Below are 20972 nucleotides of genomic sequence, written 5' to 3' on the forward strand. Positions count from 1 at the left end.
TAAGCTAGCATAATTACCATTTGCGTTCAAATTTCATAGTGAATGTAAAATAAAGCAGAGAAATTACAACAAACTTAGACGATCCCTGTTGGATAAGCAGATTTTGTAAATGAATGTGCATTTAGTCAAGTCAAGTCAATTTAAGTTACAGTCTGGAGAAGAAAGGGGATGGCTCGTGCGCAATGGCTCCCTATGTGCAAGAAGGGCTCACTACCTGCGAGACGGTAGATGGACTCCATTAAGTGAGGGCAAGTGAGGCAGGACCAGCTCCAGTTGTGCAAACAGGGAGAAGTAATCAGATCGGATGTGGGGATGGGGGCAGCCACTGATATTGTTCTCCAGGAGCCAGTGGGGATCCAATGGACCCAGAATGCCTAGAACGTTCAGCTGAGGCTTGGAGTAGAAGATGTAATCAATAACACCCTACAGCACAAAGGAAATGATCACAGGTCGCAGTGTCAGCGAACTTAAATGAAGACAATTGCCTAAAATAGTATCAATTAATTCTAATGAACCATTTAATACGTTAATTGTAATTTATATGACTAGTGCCGTGCCCGTTCAAACATGCCATTCCCGTAGAAAACCCGTAGCCCAATTATGTCCGCAGGTAGCCTATGCCTGCTTTAAAAATAGGATGATAGGGAAAAACATAATTTCAGCTAAGCATTCAATAATGAATACTGAATATTATATTATAATACATTAACCTATAAAAAAGTGCACTGCGCAGAGTTTAGGCATGGCTGCATGTGACATTTTTACAGATCAAAATGACATAAGCCTAATAGCTGTTTTGAGTTAAGGCTATATGTTTATCGTTAAGACTCAAAATCAATCTTTGGTAGCATAAGTGACACGTGGCTCTGTCTGCCACTCGTCTGTACCTGTATAGTTTTCTGAAACATGCTTTAAATTTGGGACCATTAGCCTATGCTTGTTTCAATTAGGGACCTTGCAGTTGGAATTGTCATTTGTTTAATCACAGTCTCAAGTCCAAAGTAGTAGAAGTGTTGGGTTATTGCACATCATTTTACGTCATTCTTTTCATGGGACAACACTGAAGAAATTACACTTTGCTACAATGTAAAGTAGTCAGTGTACAGCTTGTATAAAAGTGTAAATTTACTGTCCCCTCAAAATAACTCAATACATAGCCATTAATGTCTAAACCGTTGGCAACAAAAGTGAGCATACCCCTAAGTGAAAATGTCCAAATTGGGCCCAATTAACCATTTTCACTCCCCGGTGTCATGTGACTCGTTAGTGTTGCAAGGTCTCAGGTGTGAATGGGGCGCCGAAACACCAGGGCCCACATCAACCTAGCCCATACCCACTCATTTGTGATTTGTGATATCTTATGTTTCTTAATCAGTCATGGCTGTGTTTTGGGCATAACATCCTTTAGACCAGTGGTCACCAACCTTTTTGAGCCCAAGATCCCTACCTCGGCCTAGCCTGGCTAGCGCCACCACTTCTCAATGAGACGTGGTCTGGGAACCAAACGTTCATTTTCTCGTATTTGAAAAGAATGCCCAGATCCGTTTATTGGGTGCCACGGATGTCTATCAAATGCGTCTGTGCATAGCTCATCATCGTCTTGCTTTCCCCCTTGTTCTGTCATTGGTCCCCTATCTCAGGCGAAAATTTGCTCCATGGTCTGCCTTAGCAGTGTGAATCAAATCGCGCGCAAGGCAGCATGGGAACACCCAGGCTAACCACGGCCCTGAACAAAGGCAAGATCTACCTTGCAGCGTCAAAGGAGAATCAAAGCCAAAATACTTCTAATTTAAGGCCTTTTAATTAGGCAAATGTATCAGGTCAAAAATATCACATTCTCCACCCCCTTATACAGGCGTCAATGAGATAACAACACTTAACATAGTCTTTACTTTATTCTACATGATTTTGGTTTTGATTTTCTAATTGGAGTAAGTGTTTGTGACACATTTAAATTTGATAATGTTTGAACGCTGTTTTGGTATGAAGTATCTTTCACGTAATGAATGCGCACTCTAGAAAGTGAAAGTAACCAGGCCTACGATGCGCTCCGTGTCTGTAGCTGTCTGTGCACGTCCACAATCGATTACATTCTTCAAATGGAGAACAAATTCCTGACAGTTCCTGATCACTAAACTTTCGTTTTAATTTCTTGTCAGGTAGCAGTTGATGTAGAAGCACCTAGCATAATTTGACTTCAGCGGTGACAAGTATTGTTGCGAGAGAGAGCACACCTGCAAAGTGCTGTTGTGCGCATTTGTGTGTCTGCATGGGGTTACGTTTGGTTCAAGTCAGAAGTTGGTCCGTCCGGTCCCGCATTCACGCCGCTCCATTTTTAGATTAATGTTATCAGACAGCGACGTAAAATGTGTGCGGGAATTTCTCGCATTATGATGGATGGCTAGAGTTGCGGGTCTTGAATAAATCATGCGCTATACCGCAATCCCGCGCTGAAATTTAGGCCCTGTAAACGTTGGCGAACATGCGGGAATTTGGTGACTGTGCTTTTATTTTTCCTGTTGGCGACCACTGCTTTAGACCAATGAGAATGACATCTGTCATTTCCTTTAATAGCAAGCAGCGCAACTTCAAACAGCGCATCGGAATTTTGATAATATTTGAAGGAATCTGCTTGCATGCGAGACGTTGAACAGTGATTCGACTAAACCTTCCTTTCTAAAAACCTGTTTGTGACTAGCAGAGTATAGCCTACATGCATCTGCACTAGCCTATTATTTGAACTCATAGGCAAAGTGGGTGTACGATAGGGCCCCTAAAAATGAATCTCATGGTAGTTTACCAAAGCCAGTAGTGTCATCCCATCTCGTCACTGTTTGGGCAGGTAATCTGCCAACCGATGAAAACGGTAGTGAACTATGGTGTCCCAGACTAATATCTCCGTGAAAGGAAATCTGCTGCACCTCAAATTGAAAAAAGTTCCAAGCTGAAAATTGCCCGAGTTTATATGAAAACATAGTGCACTGTTTTAAAAGTGGCAAAGTGCGTTGTGTCTGATCACATCCTAACTCTTTATATCCAATAAAACTTAAGATAAAGCTGCAGGCAGCAATGACGGGGCCAAACAGCCCAAAAGGCCAGAGTTATCATGGCAACTCGATACTATTATATCGGACATGCCAAGCAAGAAAAGAATCATGAATCAGTGTGCCAAATTTCAAAACTTTTTACCACATGGTTCTATGGGCTGCAATAGACTCCCATAACGGAAGGAAAATGCATAATTATCATAATAATAATAATAATCATAGAAAGAAAAGGTAGAAAAGGCTGCAGTTATTACATTTTTGATGCTTTTTTTTTAACCCAGCTGATAATGTAATAGCCAGCCAATAATGTAATAAGTTATTACATTATTGGCAAAAAGTTATTACGTTATTAGTGCAGAAATGTTATTGCATTATTGGCAAGTTATTACATTATTGGCTTTATTACATTAAAATTAGGGCTGTCAAAATAACTGATTAATTTCGATTAATTAATTTGAGAAAAAATAACTGATTAAACAAATTAGTGCAGATTAATCGATTCCGTAGTCAGTACTAAATTACTAGTCAGTAAAAATTAGACTGTAAAATGAAGGAGAGAGAAGAAAACGTGCTGCCTGGATCATTGATTGGAACATTTACTTTTAAAAAATGGCCTGATGGTGTTGATAAAAAATAAAGTGTTGAAAATAAAGTCCTCTGCAATGTCTGTAGCAAGGAATTTGCATATCACCGGAATTCATCAACTCTATAGTCGCACATAAATGCAAAGAAATAAGTGTTGACATTGAGGGGAGTGTTAATTAATTTTTATTGTGTCCCCTAGGTTATATCTGTGGCCTGAAATGCCTTGTATGTGAAAAAAAAACTTCTTCCCGAAGCACATTTGAATTTATTTCCTCAGCATATTAGGTCATATCATAGATTATTATGGCAATTATTTGAACAGTGAAAATAATAATAAAAGAGTTTTTGAACTTTAATGTCACTAATGCTGATTATTCCATGATTCATTTGAAATTAAATATTTAAAATACCTTCACAGCAAAAATTATATGTGCGATTAATTTAGATTAATTAATCACAGAGTATGTAATTAATTAGATTATTTTTTTTAATCGATTGACAGCCCTAATTAAAATTATTATATTATTGGCCGTTATTACGTTATTGGCTGCTACAGACGTTAATGACTAAACTGATATATGGTTAGTCACTTAATGTGTTTGTGTGGGAACTCGAATTTGAAACATGGTCCATACACAACAAAGCCTACTGTTGATTACTGCGTTCAGTACATTCGGTACACATCTGTATTGAAACTAACATCCTGTACCTAAACTACCCTTGAAGTCAAAGGTGTAGTTGGTGTACGGCATCAGCCCACTCTCATAGGCGCTCTTCAGCTTGAAGCCATGTGTGATCATGCCATTAGATGTTCCGTTCTTGCCATTGCAGTTAAAGTTGGTGAGGCAGTCGCTATAGCGTAGCTCTTTGAAGTCTTTGTGTGTACAGTCCACTCCGCCTGTACTTAAAAACTCCACCACACCTGTTGCACAGAAGAAAAATAGTTTTTAGCAGTGTTCCATAAATACCCACACAATACTCTTTATGTCTTGTATTTTTTGCTCTAGAATTCTGCTTAGTGTGCATTTACACTATTCTCACATAAGTGATCTTGGCAAATAAAGTACTTGATGCACAAATGATAAGCAGCAGAAACATATTCTGTAACACATTTGTGTGGCATTAGACTAAAACACCAGTAATGGAATTAGATCAAAGTACACCAGTAATGAGTAAAAATACTGTATGTGTCAGCCTTAAACATAGTGACCCTCCCCATCTAATACCCAAATAACTAGATAACAACAAGGACTGTTGCAAGGTAACCACAGGCAGGTGAGCAGTTTATTTGTGATGCTCTTAACTGTTAAAGACTAACCAGAGTCTGGTAGTGAGTTGAGATCAGCACACAACACTAGAGGAATTGAGTTTGTTTCTCCCGAGATGGATGAGAGCTTTAGACTGCGTGTAGCCTTGTCTAGAATATTCTTCACTTCAGACAGGAACATCATTGTCTGCACAAGCTTCACTTCACAATATTCTGGGTCCCAGTGCATGTGAGCATTGGCCACTAGCAGTAATTGCTTCTCCATGCCCTGCAGAGACTTGCCTGCTGTACAACAGGGATGACAATGTTATCAATGAGTTTAAAGTAACAGTTTACAGAAACATTACAGAGGATGTTTTAATGAAAATTTCATTAAATAAACAATTCATCATATACAGCAGTGGTTCTCAAACTTTTCCCATCATTTCCCACTTTGGAGGTGGGGAATTTTCAAGCCCCACCTGACCCCATCACCCCGGCAAAACGTTAAAATATAATTTTTCCATTTTGGTTCCATTTCCCGTCTCAATCTGCTGAATCTAATTTGTTGTTATAATTCATACGTCGGCCTGTCTATGACTCCTATGTTATTATCAAAGATAGGCACAAAAAACAAATTTCCTCCTGCTCATCGAGCCCCACCTGTCATGTCTCTATTCCCCACTAGTGGGGCCCACCCTACACTTTGAGAACCACTGATATACAGTTATACAAAAAAAAAACAAGGACTGCATCAAATTACATTTCTAAAAACCAAGAAAAATGTCCTTTAAGTTAATAAATGCAAGATGCATTTGTCCATCATGTTCATTTTTGATGATAAAAAAACACTACTGTTACTACAGTGAGACAAACAAGTATGTTACAATGCTATGGGCCTTTCCATGCCACTGGGGAAAAGGACGATGGTGAAATTATAATTGCCTTTGAGGAATCCATTAATCAGCAGCAGACATAGAATGGAAAACCGTGTCTACCTTGGCTTTGTTGAATAAGGATAGTTAGGTGCAGGGCCACAAAGCTACCGTGAGGTGGTGTTAGATATCTGCTAAAATAGGCCATCTTATTCCCCGGTCTAATTATAGGGTTGTAAATGGGCTTGTGAAACGGCACCTGAGCAAGTTTTTGACAGACCAAAGACATAACATCCTGTTAACATCAGAAAACAAGGTAAAATACTCCATTCATCCATTTTATGTAATCTTTAAGAGTAATAGTTTAGGTAATTAAGGATGCCCCCATCTGATTTCAAATATTGGTAAGTTAGCATACTTTTGGACCTAAGAGATAGAGTTCTCAACGGGCGTGAAAATTTGAACCCGACCTGACCGGCCCGTGGTTTTTAAAGCCCGGACCCGATGTAACCCGACACATGAATTATCAGCCCGAACCCGGCCCGCGGCCCGACTTAAAACATACATTTTGACTGTTAAACCCTGACTTTATTTAGGTGAAGATTCAACACATTAGCGTGACAATTTACTTAAAACTGAAAAAAACAGCTAGAAACCAGCTTATGCTGGTAGCTGGTTTTAGCTTGTCTTTGCTGGTTTTCTTCCAGCTCTTGCTGGTCTTTGCTGGTGTAGCTGGTTGGGCCACCAGCTGGACATGCAGGCGTGACCAACTGAGGAAGCTGGTCATGCTGGTGTGACCAGCCTGTCGTGTGGGATACGGCTGGTGTAAGATAATGCTGGTGACCAGCCTGCCAAGCTTGACATTGTTGGTGCAAGATGGTCATGCTGATTTGCTAGAATGACCAACATAAGCCCGGTTAAACCAGCACTATAGACCAGCAACACCAGCTAAAATTACCAGCTTGAGGTGGTACGACAAGCAAAAACAGCTGAATTACCATTATAAGCTGGGAAAACCAGCTGAAGGTATGTTTTTTTCGCAAGAGTTTTGCTAGTCTAGCAGATCAACCATCATATGGTGGTCAAACAAGCTGGTTAACAAGCTGGTCAACCAGCAAACCACCTTTAGCTGGTCAGGCTGTTTTTGTCAGCAGGGCAGTGATTTTCTCCTCTATTGGCCTATCGTGACGGAAGAACCATGCCAACTTTGGATGCTGTTATCTTAGCGATACTTTTTGCAATACCCTCGATATACATATCGTTGGAAAGCTTAGTTTATGACCGTTCATGTGAGCACAATAACTTAATTTTGTAAATTTTACCACAGCGACTGGTTTCGCCTATTTCATCACATATTTCATCAGCACCTTGCATTTTGAGCATTGCACATAACCTGTAGAATTTCCATCAGAATCCAGCACCACTCCAAACACTTTCCAGACCTCTGATTTTCCCACTCCTGTAGTAGCGACGGTGAATTCACCTACAGCAAGTTTACTTTTCACCAACTCCATCTTCTCCAGGCTAAAGGCCCTCTCCATGATGCATGTTGCAAGCAGCGATGATTAATAAATGTTTTTTTTTCACTGAGCGGAAAAGATTAACACCCGAGGTCCGACCCGACCCGAGTTTATAGTTTTATATTAGACCCGAACCCGGCCCCAACCTGCAGGTCCCGTCGGGTTTGTCGGGCCGACCCGACCCGTTGAGAACTCTACTAAGAGAACATCGAAGGGGCCTAGGGTAAGGTGATTTCATTTTAGTGATTAAAAAGCAAACATTCCAGAACTGTGCTTATTGTGATCACTCTGTTTGTGAACCTGTATGGCAAAAAAGAAGAAATAAAGAAGAAGAATAGAAAATGTTTCTTTCCCTCCAAAGGTGACTCACACGATAGTTCCATCATCTCTTTGCGCAGCTCCAGCAACACCGCTACTCCAATGTTGTCCTTGGTCATCACACGGTTCAGCATGGCTTCAGACCCTTCAGAGTTTGCCATGGCCAACTGGTTGAATTCCACTGTATGCTTCTGTACCAAACTGAACCTGTACAGCAAATGGGAAATGTCAACTCAAACAATCCATTTTACAGTTGAAGCAAAACTCTTATTAATGTCATTAACATCCCCAATGATAGTTTGCACTTGTTATCAACTAAAAATAGACCCAAGGTTGTTGTTAGACCACTTTTCCTTTGTTGAAGATGTTAAAGATGTTTAAGATATAAACATATTTTCTGTATACACAAAAAAACATTCCTCAGTTTTGTATATTGGTTGGCCTGGCTCCATCTGACTGTTGGTCTGTTTATTTTGCTGTCTAGGTTAGCCAATTTTTTCATTTTTCTCATGGCTGCCTTAAGTAATAATGAAGTATGGCTCACTTTTCTGTTCTGTAGAATATCGCACATCCATCCACATGCTTGCGGTCAGACTCAGACATCGTTCTTGCTCTGGACTTGGGACTAAAGAATCCATCGTATCCCTGTTCTTTCAGCTCCACCAAGAAGAAGTTGTAATACTGCTCTGTTTCCACTTCCTGTTCAAGAAATAGGCATATTTCATAAAAAAATAACTTCAGCACAATATGAAGCAGTAACACAACATGAACAGCTACTCTTGTTTTGCATGCACATATCCTTTTGCCACACATCAACATGCAAAAGGAGCATGCAATTCCATATAAAGTGCAACTCCAAGAATTGTGATGGTGTTTCAGATATTGCATTTGAATCTGTTTAAATTTGTCATTTCTACATATATAAATTAGGCCACAGTAAAATGAACAGGAAGTTAAATTAGCCTTTGCATTCACATTGCACCCCCAGGACATTTATACAAGATAGAAAATTGCAGAGTATAGTGCACTCCACTCTGCCCATTCTGCACTGGGTTATCCCTCACACAAAGCTTTGTTTGTTGATGAACATGTTTTTGGAGAGATCTCTCTCATTGTCACCTCAGTCTGTATTCATTTTTCAGCAATAGGTTAGTTTTTCATCTACTGACTTCTAACACAGGGCGTCCCTTGTGTGCTACTGAACCAATGTGAGGATTGGCTGGGATCGTTTTGCCTCTATCTGAGCCATTTTGTTTGTATCCCGTTTAGAGCCAGGACACCAATTTCAATTTGTCAAAAATGCAAAAATTGTAGGCTGCACTTTTAATAAAAATTAAGTGCCTCATAATGCCTCTTCAAGATATCTTGAGGGTGTTTGTGATGACAGTATGGTAGTATTGTCAGGCTTCCATTCAGTCCTACTGTTTGAATATGCACATCAGCGCAGCACTAGTCTATTGCACAGTAAGGGACAAAGGGCTAAAGACCTGAAGGCTGATGATGTCAGCATTGCAGCTGAGAATCTCCTGCATGATGGCCTTCTTCCTGTACCCCCAGTTTAGGGCCCATGATGGACAGTAGCCGTACAGCTGACGTGTAGCGTACTTGTCACAGAGGACGTTGTAGCACATGACTGAGAAGAGTGCTGATAAAAAAGAAGGGAAATGTACATGATTGGAGCTCATTTGACACCCCACAGTTGCTGTTAATTGATTCAGTATGAAAAAGACGTCTGAATGCTACCACACTGACTAGCTTCTATTTTGTAATGGAATAGTACAAAGATGGCCAACCAGTCAAGAATGAACAGCCAAAAACCTGCATCATTATAAAGAACTGTATAACAACTGTATCACGCTTTAAACAGCCATTTTCAGGAGAGAAGGTCACGACAGCATCTTTAGCACCTGAGTCGCAGGACCAGCCAAACTATGAAAAAAAGTGTGACTTATAGTCCGGAAAATACGGTACGGTACAGGATCTTGTCCATGCTGCCCAGCACTGGTAATGACACATTGAGCCAGTCAGTGGCGAAAACAGTGGTCTATTCTGTTAGCCAGATGCCCCCCATATGAATGCATTGTGGCGGCCTAGCCATTGCCATGATTTGCATGACAGCTAAGTCAATCCTGCAGTGATTTTCATTGTGTTTGTCCCAAATGAAAGTGCTTAAAGACATCTAAAAACAGGGTCCAGGTTTTCCACACACACATTGTGAGTCCTGTTAGTGTTGAGCAGTGTGCATCAGTTTTGACGAGGATCAGTGATACAAAAAAAAAAATCAGGTGGGTAAAGGCAAAGATACCCCTCTGATTGGTCAATCTCCTCTTCTTTCTGCAGGCTAGGTGCTTATTGGCATAGCCTTAAGTACTGGTGACAAGGCATCAACTTGCCAGCATACTTTGATGTCAAATAGGCCAGTCAATATGATTACATTGACCGGTCTGGAGCTCCACCTCCCTACAACTTTGGCTACTGCTCGATACTTCAACACTTGCCTGCACAGCCACAACCGGCAAGGTCCTCCTTTCAACCTCTATCAGCGGTCCCCAACCACCGGGCCGGGACATTCCTAACCGGGCCGTAGCCTACGACATGAGTTTTAAAAAAATGCATACAAACTAAACTCAATTTAATTCGCAATAATGTCACGTTTTTACATGGCATAGGCCATATGCAGTTGTTTGATTGCACGCATGTTTGCATTTTGCAAGGTCTATTTTCTTACGTCTGTCTGTCCCGCCTTCAACACGTTACATATTGCCTTAAGCGCTGCGCAGCCTCAGGTCAGCTCACTTCACTTGATTAGTTCTTGGCAAACGGTAGTGTCACACGAAGTTAGCTAAACTGCTAGAATGAGCAACAAAAAACAAGCATCTTTAGCAGGTCACTGGCCAGAGTGTTCGAGAGCCGCTGCAGAGATTTCTTACAGAAAAAAAGTCACCGTTAGCTGCACATTTTAATGATGAGGACTGGGTGTCAAATAACTCGCTTACCTGTGTGGCATATTCGGGTTGCTTAATGACCTCAACCTGTCACTCCAGGGGAGAATGACGACTGTCTTTAAACCAAAGATCCTCCAAAGATCCACGGCAAACCAATGAGTGGGTCCGCAACCCATTTGTCAATATCCCGAATAGTCCTAAGTTGTCAGCGCAGGAGGAAGAGCAGTTGATCGAAATTGCAAATGACGGTGGTCTTAAGAGTGTGTAGGCTATGAGGAAACCTCTCTGGTGGGTTTTTGGATGAAAACCAAAGCAGAATATCCCGAGATAGCCGTAAAAGCGCTGAAAACGTTGCTACCATTTCCCACCACGTATCTATGCGAGGCCAGGTTTTCTGCAATGACTGCAACTAAGACCAAATTGCGCAATCGACTGGACATTTCAAACACACTGAGGGTGTCACTGTCTTCCATCACCCCCAGATGGAACCTTCTTGTTGCAGGGAAACAAGCACACCCACTGATTATATTCGTAATGCACGTTTAGTTCCCATGTTTGTTCCCATATTTTGTTAAGCATGTTCACACTTGATAGATGAAGCTTCCAAGTTGTTCAATATTCATAGTTCATATTGTTCAATTTTCACTGGTTCAAGTTCACGTTTTTCACATTATTAAGAGTTTGTTACCTTCACTGTTCATACATAACTGGAGCTAGTTCTTTTCAAGTAGGCTAATGCATGCACAACACATGGAACATGGAACCCCCGAACCCCCCCCCCCCCGGTCCGTGAAAAAAAAATGGGAATCAAACCGGTCCATGGTACGTAAAAGGTTGGGGAGCCCTGCTCTATATACTCCACTTGGACAAATTATCAGGAATAATAAGAGTACCATAATTCTGCTGATGCACCCAAATTTACTTTCCCAATCACCAATTGACTATGGTCCCTCCGATTTTCTATATCAATCATCAACCAAGTCAACAACAGGCTGCGTCATAACTCTTCAGCTGATTGAGGACAAGACTAAAGTAATCATATTTGCCAAAAGGGATGAAAGGATTAGAGTTGACACTCTTCTTGAAACCAAAGGCCTCAAAGAAAAGGTTCTGTTAAAAACCTTGGTGTCATAATTGACAGTGATCTAAACCAGGGGTCCCAAACCTTTCCATGGCAAGGCTTCCCAAATACCACTTAGTTCTGGCTAAGGCCCCCCTTTTGCAAGATGTGTTATTAAACCCATCGACAATACTGCGGCAAAAGTAAAAATAAATTAAGCTCATCCTCTATCCGCTTACAAACATCGCCAGACTCAGAGATTTTATGACACAACAAGGCTTGGAAAAACGCATCCATGCTTTTATTTCCAGTAGGGTTGACTAATCTTGAAAAAAAATAAACATTTACAGAATGTTCTTAAATGAAGAGGTGAAGCAATACATGCCCTTGTCCCAACTTTTGTTGAAACATGATGCTGCCATCAAATTCAAAATGAACATCTATTTTCCATGAAATAGTCAAATTTGTCATTTTCAACATTTGATATGTTGGTATGTTGTAAACATGGCGAAGCAGTATTTGCCCTTATAAGTGGTTCAGCTCTGGCCCTGAGGTGCAAAACACAACCGCAAATCGAAATTCACAACCGCAAATCGAAAACCACAATGACATTAACAAAATCACAATGATATTATGCAGCCGTGGCCTACTGGTTAGGGCTTTGGGCTTGTAACCGAAGGAGGGTTGCCGGTTCGATCTCCGACCAGTAGGAAATGTGGGTGGGGAAAGTAATTGAATACTGCTCTCCCATGCCCATGCAAGGCAGCTCGTTGCTTCAGATTAGTGTGTGCCTCACCTCACTTTGTGTTCACTGTGTGTCTCACAATTCACTGATGGGATAAATGCAGAAACCAAATTCCTTGTATACGCAACTATACTTGGCCTAGAAACCTGATTTACATTTACGTATTAACAAAATCGGAAGTAGTCTCACAAACTCCCATGCAGTAGGTGGCGGTATACACTAAAGAATGTTACAAAATACTAAACGATTTCTACAAGCTCTTCTTCGTAAGTGGTTACACTGCCATCGCTGTGTGATTTAAAAATACACGTGCACAAAGTGAATCTGTGCATCTGTGGATATCCGGTTTTGTTAATGTCATTGGATTAGATCTTAGAGCAAAGCGCTCTATAATCTTTGGTTCATATCAGTTGTCTTTTTGTCTATCCTTCCTTCCTTCCTTCCTTCCTCCTGTCCTAATCCCTCCTTCTAATTCATTTTGTAAAGGAAACGAGGAAGGAACGATAGGAGGATGGAGGAATGAAGGAGAGACAGATATGAGAGATGAGATGTCCTGCTCACTCACGCATCACTTTTAAGAGAGGTCAATTACTGATGATGCGGCCTATTTCCAGCATATAATGGTCTTTTCTTGGTCTATCTACTAGTTTATTGTCTAGTAGATAGACCAATGATCACACAATTCTGACTGAAAACGCATCCGCATAAGATACTCTTGTGTTTCCTCACGTATCGGGCCTTCCACCTCCCTCCTCCCTCCTCTCTCTTGCCTCCTCTGGTTGCAATAAGATAAATGAGTCATCCTCGATGACATCGCGCTTTGAACCATTCCTGAGGCATGAGCTGGAGGAGCGAGGAGAGAGGCCGTATGCACATAGAGCTTTGAGATGAACCCAATGTGATTCTGTTAATGTCATTGTGATTCCTCATTTGCGCTTGTGATTTTCGATTTGCGGTTGTGGTTTTTGATTTGCGGTTGTGGTTTTGGATTTGCGATTGTGGTTTTTGAATTTTTACATTTTACATTTTCATTTCCTTTTCTATTTTTATATTTATTATATTATATTTTATTGTCATTTATTGTTTTATGTACTATTGTCTGCTATTCTTTTCTTTTGGATGATGTAAAGCTTGCCTAATATGGCAGAGTTCCCACTTTAAGTCAAATGTAAAATTCCATGACTTTCCCTGACAAAAAAACCCCCCAAAAAATCCATGACCCACAATATAATGAATTAAATGGTACAATATACAAACCAAAGATTTCAGAACAGCCGCATAGCGTTCAAGAATCTTTTACTTTTTTGCGTGGGAGATGAATGGGCATTGAATAAACAAAGTTGGGCTAACTACCACTACTCAAGCAAACAGTAAAGCTAATAACCAGATATAACCAGGAAATATATTTGTATTAATGTATTTTGGCAAGTAGATTTACAACAAAATTCCCTGATATTCCATGACTTTTCGCCAACTTTCCATGTCTGGAATAGACTTTCCAAAATTCCATGATATTCCAGAAATTCCATGACCTGTGGGAACCCTGGATTTATCTCAAGTTATGTGTACATGAACTCACCAGTGTGCCCCCGGTCCATCATTTGACCCACAAACATGGGGCAGTCGTGGCTTGCTGGTTAGGGCTTCGGGCTTGGAACCGAAGGGTTTCCAGTTCAATCCCCGACCAGTAGGAACGGCTGAAGTGCCCTTGAGTAAGGCACCTAACCCCTCATTGCTCCCCAAGCGCCACTGTAGCAAGGCAGCTCACTGCTCCGGGTTAGTGTGTACTTCACCTCACTGTGTGTTCACTGTGTGCTCTGTGTGTTCACTAATTCATGGATGGGATAAATGCAGAGACCAAAATCCTTGCAAGTATACTTGGCCTGGAAACCTGATTTACGATTTACGAAACATGCGCACACACAGAAACACACACACACATAAATATTGGTACACACTCACAAACATGCGGTCACACACAGAAGCACACACATACATACAAGGACACAGACATGCAAGCATACTTACTTACACACACACACACACACACACACACACACACACACACACACACACACGCGCGCACACACACATGCACGCACACACACTCACAAACATGCGGTCGCACACAGAAGCACACATACATACAAGGACACAGGTATGCAATCATACTTACTTACACACACACACACACAGACTATTCTGATGCACCCATTTGTGTCTTACATAGAGTATTAGTATATACAGTGATGGCCAAAAGTATTGGCACCCATGCTAAAGTTGACTGAAAAGAGGAATATAAAATCATCTTTTGGAAATTGATCTTAATGCCTTAAGTGAAAAATGGGTGTTATTTCAGTTAGGCTATTAGCTGGTTTGATGCTCATTGAGCTCAATGCAAATCAAACCAGCTAATAGGCTAACTGAAATAACACCCATGCCAATCTCTAGGTATGGTGAAAGGTATGTGACGATGTGGGGCTATTTTAATTCCAAAGGCCAAGGTAACTTTATCAGGATGCACAGTATTCTGGATCCATGAAATAACTGGCCTTTAAAAATAAAAATCTGCCTGTCTCTATGGGAATTTAACATAGGGGTGTCAATACTTATGACCCCTGTATTTTAAGAAAGAACATTTATTTATTTATGATACATTATTCATTCACTAAGAAAATTGGTGTCCTTAAAGGTTAGATATTTCCTCATTTTTCACTTAAGGCATTAAGATCAATTTCCAAAAGATGATTTTATATTCCTCTTTTCAGTCAACTTTAGCATGGGTGCCAACACTTTTGGCCATCACTGTATATTAGTAAAACACAAGGTAAAGGTGAACACATTTTTGAATATTTTTGTGTAATATACCACATTTAAAACCAAAATAAAAAATAGCAACAGTGTTAATTATTGCCAATTATTTTTGCAAATACCACCTTACATTGAAAATGACTAAACATATTGATAAATATAGTCATTAGTTCACTGGATTGGCCACTACAGACCTGAAGCCATGTCTTCAACACTGCCTTAGTGTGTATAATAATAGTGTGTAATAATAGTAGAGAGGGTACCTGACGGCCTTGTTCTGTCGGGCTCTTGTAGTACAATCCAAGACCTGGATGGGGGCTGCTCTGTTGGAACTGAGCAAAGAAACAAATGATACAATGTTATATCAGTCTTACAATAGAGTGGAGGAAGTATACCAAAAGCTTGTAGTTTTTAATGTTAGCTTTTTAATACTTCCTGGTTGCAAAGAAAAAATCTTTATAGGAAAATTAATGTTTTTTTTTTCAAACTTACCTGAACATAAGGTGTGAGTGAAACAATGGCAGCAGAAAATCTAGGCATTGGTTTTGATGACAAAAATAAAGATGTTGCTATCAAAACGCTAAAACAAAAATTAAGCAGACTAAAGGCAGTGAATGGCAGAAGCACTGTGCAATGTATTAAAGTGTCCACCACATGAGGTACTTTGTTTGTTTATTCGCTTGGCAGACATTGCCCATTTCTCCTCAGTTTTCAGATTTTATCTGAAGGTTATTTCTTCCCTTGTGCCCATAGTTGTTGATTGTACTTTTGTCATGATTTTCAAGAATCAGAATAACAAGTTTTAATGGAGGTTTCTAATGCTGCATGGCCATTGTTTAACTGACCTAGCAACAGTAACATAGGGATGCTGGACTTGACAAAGGGTGAATGGTCATGAGATTTGCATATCAATGGTAATAATGGGGACGCACATCATATCTACTTCGAAACTGATACAGTCTTTGTGGACGCAGAACAGATTTATTTCTACAATCCGTTTAAAACGAGACGCTTTGTAGTTCGGCCTTTTTCACTGGTAAACGGAGATGTAGCAACAATCATATTTTAGAGATACAAGGATACAAGGAAGTTTATTGTCACATGCATGCAAGTAAGAAATGCAAGTAAGAAATGCAGTGAAATTATGTCTGGTGTCAGCCTATTTGTGCATGGGGGGGGGGGTAAAAAGTGCAGTAGAAGAGGGGTTTAGTAGATTAAGTGGCAAGGGCTGCATAAGAAAGGTGGGGGAGGATTGGGATTGAGGGGGGGGCACCAACAAGGAGCACCCAAGAGCAACAGGGGCAAGGAAAAACTCCCTTACCAAGGAAGAAACCTTGGGCAGATCCACGGCTCAAGGGGCTAACCCAACTGCCAGGGGTCTTGGTGTGTATGTTGGGGGGATGACAGGGGAGATGGGATAGTGTGCTGTGTATGTGGGGAGAGGGCAGTGTGCAATATGTGTGTTGGAGAAGCTTCCTCATGAGACAATGTGCTGTGTATTGGGGGGGGGGGGGGCCTTCTGTTGGGGATGTGTGTTGGAGAAGCTTCCTGATGAAATAATGTGCTGTGTATGTAGGGGAGAGATGTAAAGGTTCTAAAGTCCACACAGAGACAATGCTGATTTTATTGAAAGGAAACAAGTAATTGGATGAGTAATTAAGGGGAAAAAACACACTTACTGCGTTTGATGGCACCAGCCAGATTGTCAAGCAGGTAGTTTAACAGCCGTCTTGTACCATCTTAGCCTCGTGAGACCATCCTGATCTCGCGAGCTTCAGGGTTTCACTCGCAGATCAGTCTGGCAACTTTTCGTTAAAGAGAATTTGGAGCAGTTCACCAAACGAACGTCCAATCAGCGTTGGCTTTGAGGCGGGTTGAGGTGTGACGCAATGAACAACATGACGGCATCCACAGATGAGATGGCTATCGCGCAAGTTTTATTCAAATTAGAAAGTATTCCTGGGTAAGCTGTGAAGCTATGAGTCTCAGCCATGCAGCTGGGAGGAATGAACGACACAGACATCCTCCACGGCCGATTCCAGTTCATAATGGAGGAATATACTTTCTTCAGAAGTGTAGGGCCTACCGTGAACACTTGATGGGAATTGTCGTTGATTAGGTTCGTGTCACATACAAATGGTAAGTTAAAACATCTTAACGTTAGTTACGTTACCTAACTTAATTGTATGTTAAACGAAGGCATTAGAAGAACACTTCATCTAATTGGTTGATTTGGCCCGTCGATAACCAACAAAGGTGGTGATAGACAGATGGTTTATCCAATCAGCTAACAAGTATTTCCGCCCATTCCCAAAAGTTCCCAGATGGATATGCGGAGCAAATCCATCTGGCGGAGTCAGGTTAGTACCATCTGGTTCCTGGTATAATTTCATGATCGCCTGTGTGAGAGGGTTCCCTTTGAAAGGCATCAAATGAAAATGTCAACTTAATTTCCTTTTCAGTGTTTTCAAACACTTAAAGGTGCTCTAAGCGATGTAGGGTAACGTCACTTCTGTAGACGTTCAAACAAAACAAAAACAGAGAGCTAGCTCGCTACTCCCTCCCCCTCCCTCCCATGCAATGGAAACTCTCCTAAACACGCATCTCGTCGGTGATTGGCTGGAACAGTTTGTAAAATGTAATGGTCCAGGCTGGACCAAGTTGTTTTTGTTGCTGTTTTTGGAGCCTGGGCTGTCCACAGAGACCGTATTTTTTTTTTACAGTGTATTCAGGGCACAGGCAGCTAGCGGGTGGTGAGGTGATGTTGAGGTGAGGTTACCGTGTAACATCACTTAGAGCACCCTTAATGGGGTTAAAAAGGGAAAGTAAGTTACTATGGAAGAGTAACACTCACCTTTCAATCCCAGTGTTTGTAACTGAAACAGTTTTCCCAATTCAAAAGGCAAAACCCGCAACTGGTTGTTATTTAAAAGCAATTCCCGGTGGAAGATAGGTAAATGCTTTCAGAAAAAGTGTTTTTCATCCATACAACTACAGCAGCACCTAATAACAACAGGGCTTACCTGAGAGACACCATGTTGCCAAGCTCAGCAGGCAGGCTCCTGATGTTGTTGGATGAAAGATCCAGGTATACAAGGTTGTGTAGCTTGGCAATATCTGGGGGAATCCTCGACAAGGAGTTGTCGCTGACGTGTAAAGCGGTGAGGTGAGTGAGTGACCACAAGCCTGAACTGAGGCTCCGCACTTTCCCTGCAAAAATGGAATTAAGGGATTTCAGATCATGAATGTCTAACATTACACTTTTACATAATGCATACAATGTTTGTACGTGTACAAACATTCTGCCTTTTCAAGTTTCAGAAAAATACACATGTAATAAGTCACTATTATTTCATAACAATCATTATAATAATTAATAATAGTCATAATGTATTTATTGGTAAAAAAAAACCTAACTACAATTGAGAAACTTATGTTAACACTCTCAGAAACCTCACCATTTCAAAGGACAGTTCAAGTCTTTCACACTTTGCATGTCAGATTTAAGAGGCTATACAGTGCATACGGAAAGTATTCACAGCACTTCACTTTTTCCACATTTTATTATGTTTCATTCATAGTGACCATTGGGTCCTTGGTTACCTGTCTGACCAAGGCCCTTCGTCCCGGATTACTCAGTTTGGCTGAGTGGCCAGATCTAGGAAGACTGTTGGTTGTTCCAAACTTTTCCATTTGAGAATGATGGAGGCTACTGAGCTCTTGGGCACTTTCAATGTTGCAGAATTGTATCCTTCCCCAGATCTTCTTCACACAACCCTGTCTCGCCGGTCTACGGACAATTCTCTCGACCTTGTGGTCTGGTTTTCACTCTGACATACACCATCAACTGTGAGACCTTATATAAAGGTATGTGTACCTTTCCTAATAATGTCCTGTGAATTAATTTAGGCACAGGTGGACAAGTTGTAGAAGCATCTCAAGGACCATTGATAGAAGTAGGATGCACCAGAGCTCAATTACAAGCGTCAAAACAAAGGGCGTGAATACTTATGTAAATGAAATATTTCAGTCTTTTATTTTTAATGAATTTACAAAACACTCCAACACACCTGTTTTTTGTGAAGTGATGGAGTATTGTGTGTAGATTGATGAGGAAATAAATCCATTTTAAGATGTGTCTGAAACATAACAAAATGTGGAAAAAGTGAAGCGCTGTGAATACAATACTCCGTATGCACTGTAGACTTTAGAGGCGATTTTGAGGTCCTAAACTTACCACTTATTTCAAGTTCAGCCCAGTATGACTTCTTCCCATGGGATGCCTCATCACTGGACATAATAGTGTACATCCGATGTGGGTCAGGCGGGTCATATTTTTCCTTGGGCATTCCTGGAGCACTGCAATAAGTGACATGTCAGTGTGCATTTAAATCAACCTGAATATACCATTAATGTCAGCTTTTGTGTTTTGTTAATTTTAGGGCAAAATTATACTTGGCTTGTGACAAAGGGCTCGCAAGCAAACAAGTAGATTTTACATGATGCACTGCACAGGCTTTGATGAATGATGAGACTTGACAGGTTAGCCATAACTGACCACTGAACTGTTACAAACTAACTGGTTTTGGTCCTGACAACAAGGGGCGTGTTTAATAAGATTTATTCCTGCCAAAAAGCAAAAAGCTAAGGCATTTCATGCTTAACTTATTTGCATGCTCACGGCAACCTGAGGTGTAATGTAAGAAGTTTGAGGAGCATCTACGTCAACAGTAAAGAGGAGATGACAACATTCATACTAAAACGTGAAAATCAGTCTTGTCAGAATGAGTCTTGTAATCAGGTACACAGAATGAATTCGTAGCGCAGGTTCACAAACTGGCCTTTGGTGCGCACCCCCATTCTTCATGACATCTATGACATGTAATTCAATACAACACAAAGGAATCTTAATTGCAGGTGTACTGCATCGCCGTTTTATTATTATTATTATTATTATTATTATTATTATGTTGTCTTAATGATAATCATAAACCATCAATTCAAAAGTTCCATAAGAGAGGCAGAAAATAGTCATATCGTAGCCTATGTTGTACCCAAGCTATAGGTGAGCTCGTGGGCAAATTTAAAAGGAACAATCCGACTTCTGAGAAATACTGTCAGGGGCGCAACTACCCATTTTTGAGGGGTATGCAACAACAATATTGGCGCCCCCCCCCCCCCCCCCCCAAAAAAAAAAAAAACACAAACAACTAAAGCAAAACAAAAGGCCAATAATTTACACTATTACTGTGCATTTGTGTCAATTGAATATGTTTTTAAAGAAATGCTGCCAATTTGATGTTTAACTTGATGTTATACTTGATAAGTATTGATAAATGGTGCGTTGCCAAACGGTTCTCATAACGTCCTTTTGCCATAAGGCTGATAGGCACTCTAGCCTTGTTTGTTTGCACCACATTGACAACACAATATTAAGTTATTACAAGGAGCCTTCATTGTTAGGATATGTAAACATGTAATGAGTTGCTGCTAGCATGACATTTCTGTTTGCAGTTGGCCATTAAAAGTGCAGTATGAGCATGGTAGCCACCTAGCTATCTGAATGGAATAGGCTATGTTTCAATCGGCATTATGCTTAACAAACGCTAGTTAGTCTGTTAACATTCATATTTGCAAGCCTCCAAGTACAGACGTCATCACTTTAAATCCTACTGTTGCCTTTCACCGTCCACTTATTTAACTGCTGTTGCATTCCTTGACATGCCATCTCCTTTTATCTCATTCTTTTTCTATTTTTCGTCGTCAACAGCTTTTTTTTGCTGTATCCATCTTTTTCCATAGACGGCAACTCACTACTCG

General features: G+C 40.7%; 1 protein-coding gene across 4 annotated transcripts; it reads right to left on the minus strand.

Moving 5' to 3' along the window:
• Positions 1–210: 210 nt before the first annotated feature.
• LOC143133265 (CCR4-NOT transcription complex subunit 6) lies at positions 211–19501 on the minus strand. Of its 4 annotated transcripts, none has more exons than XM_076293043.1 (12): positions 19390–19501; positions 18179–18362; positions 18007–18095; positions 17521–17568; positions 16847–16891; positions 15416–15484; positions 9079–9236; positions 8136–8290; positions 7644–7798; positions 4951–5181; positions 4354–4554; positions 211–425 (listed from the first exon to the last, which is right to left on the minus strand). In XM_076293043.1, the coding sequence occupies exons 1-12, from the start codon at positions 19499–19501 to the stop codon at positions 211–213; spliced, it is 1662 nt and encodes a 553-aa protein (XP_076149158.1). The 4 variants fall into 4 exon arrangements, with proteins under 4 accessions (XP_076149158.1, XP_076149157.1, XP_076149155.1 ...); XM_076293042.1 differs by having other exon boundaries at positions 211–419; positions 4348–4554; positions 4951–5184; XM_076293040.1 differs by having other exon boundaries at positions 9055–9236.
• Between the last annotated feature and the right edge of the window lie 1471 nt (positions 19502–20972).

This window comes from Alosa pseudoharengus, unplaced genomic scaffold (genome assembly GCF_046254945.1).
Source record: "Alosa pseudoharengus isolate Yale_2024_CS ecotype anadromous, Long Island Sound unplaced genomic scaffold, YU_APseudo_1.1 YU_APseudo_1.1_scf_19, whole genome shotgun sequence".
Taxonomy (NCBI): Eukaryota; Metazoa; Chordata; class Actinopteri; order Clupeiformes; family Clupeidae; genus Alosa; species Alosa pseudoharengus.

Coding starts and splice junctions, on each gene's coding strand:
- LOC143133265 (XM_076293040.1), bottom strand. CDS start 19,501: ATGCCCAAGGAAAAATATGACCCGCCTGACCCACATCGGATGTACACT. Junction 17,569..18,006: donor ACAAACACTGGGATTGAAAG/GTGAGTGTTACT, acceptor TGCCTTTCAAAG/GGAACCCTCTCACACAGGCG. Junction 426..4,353: donor CAACTACACCTTTGACTTCA/AGGGTAGTTTAG, acceptor CCTTTGTGCTGT/AGGGTGTTATTGATTACATC.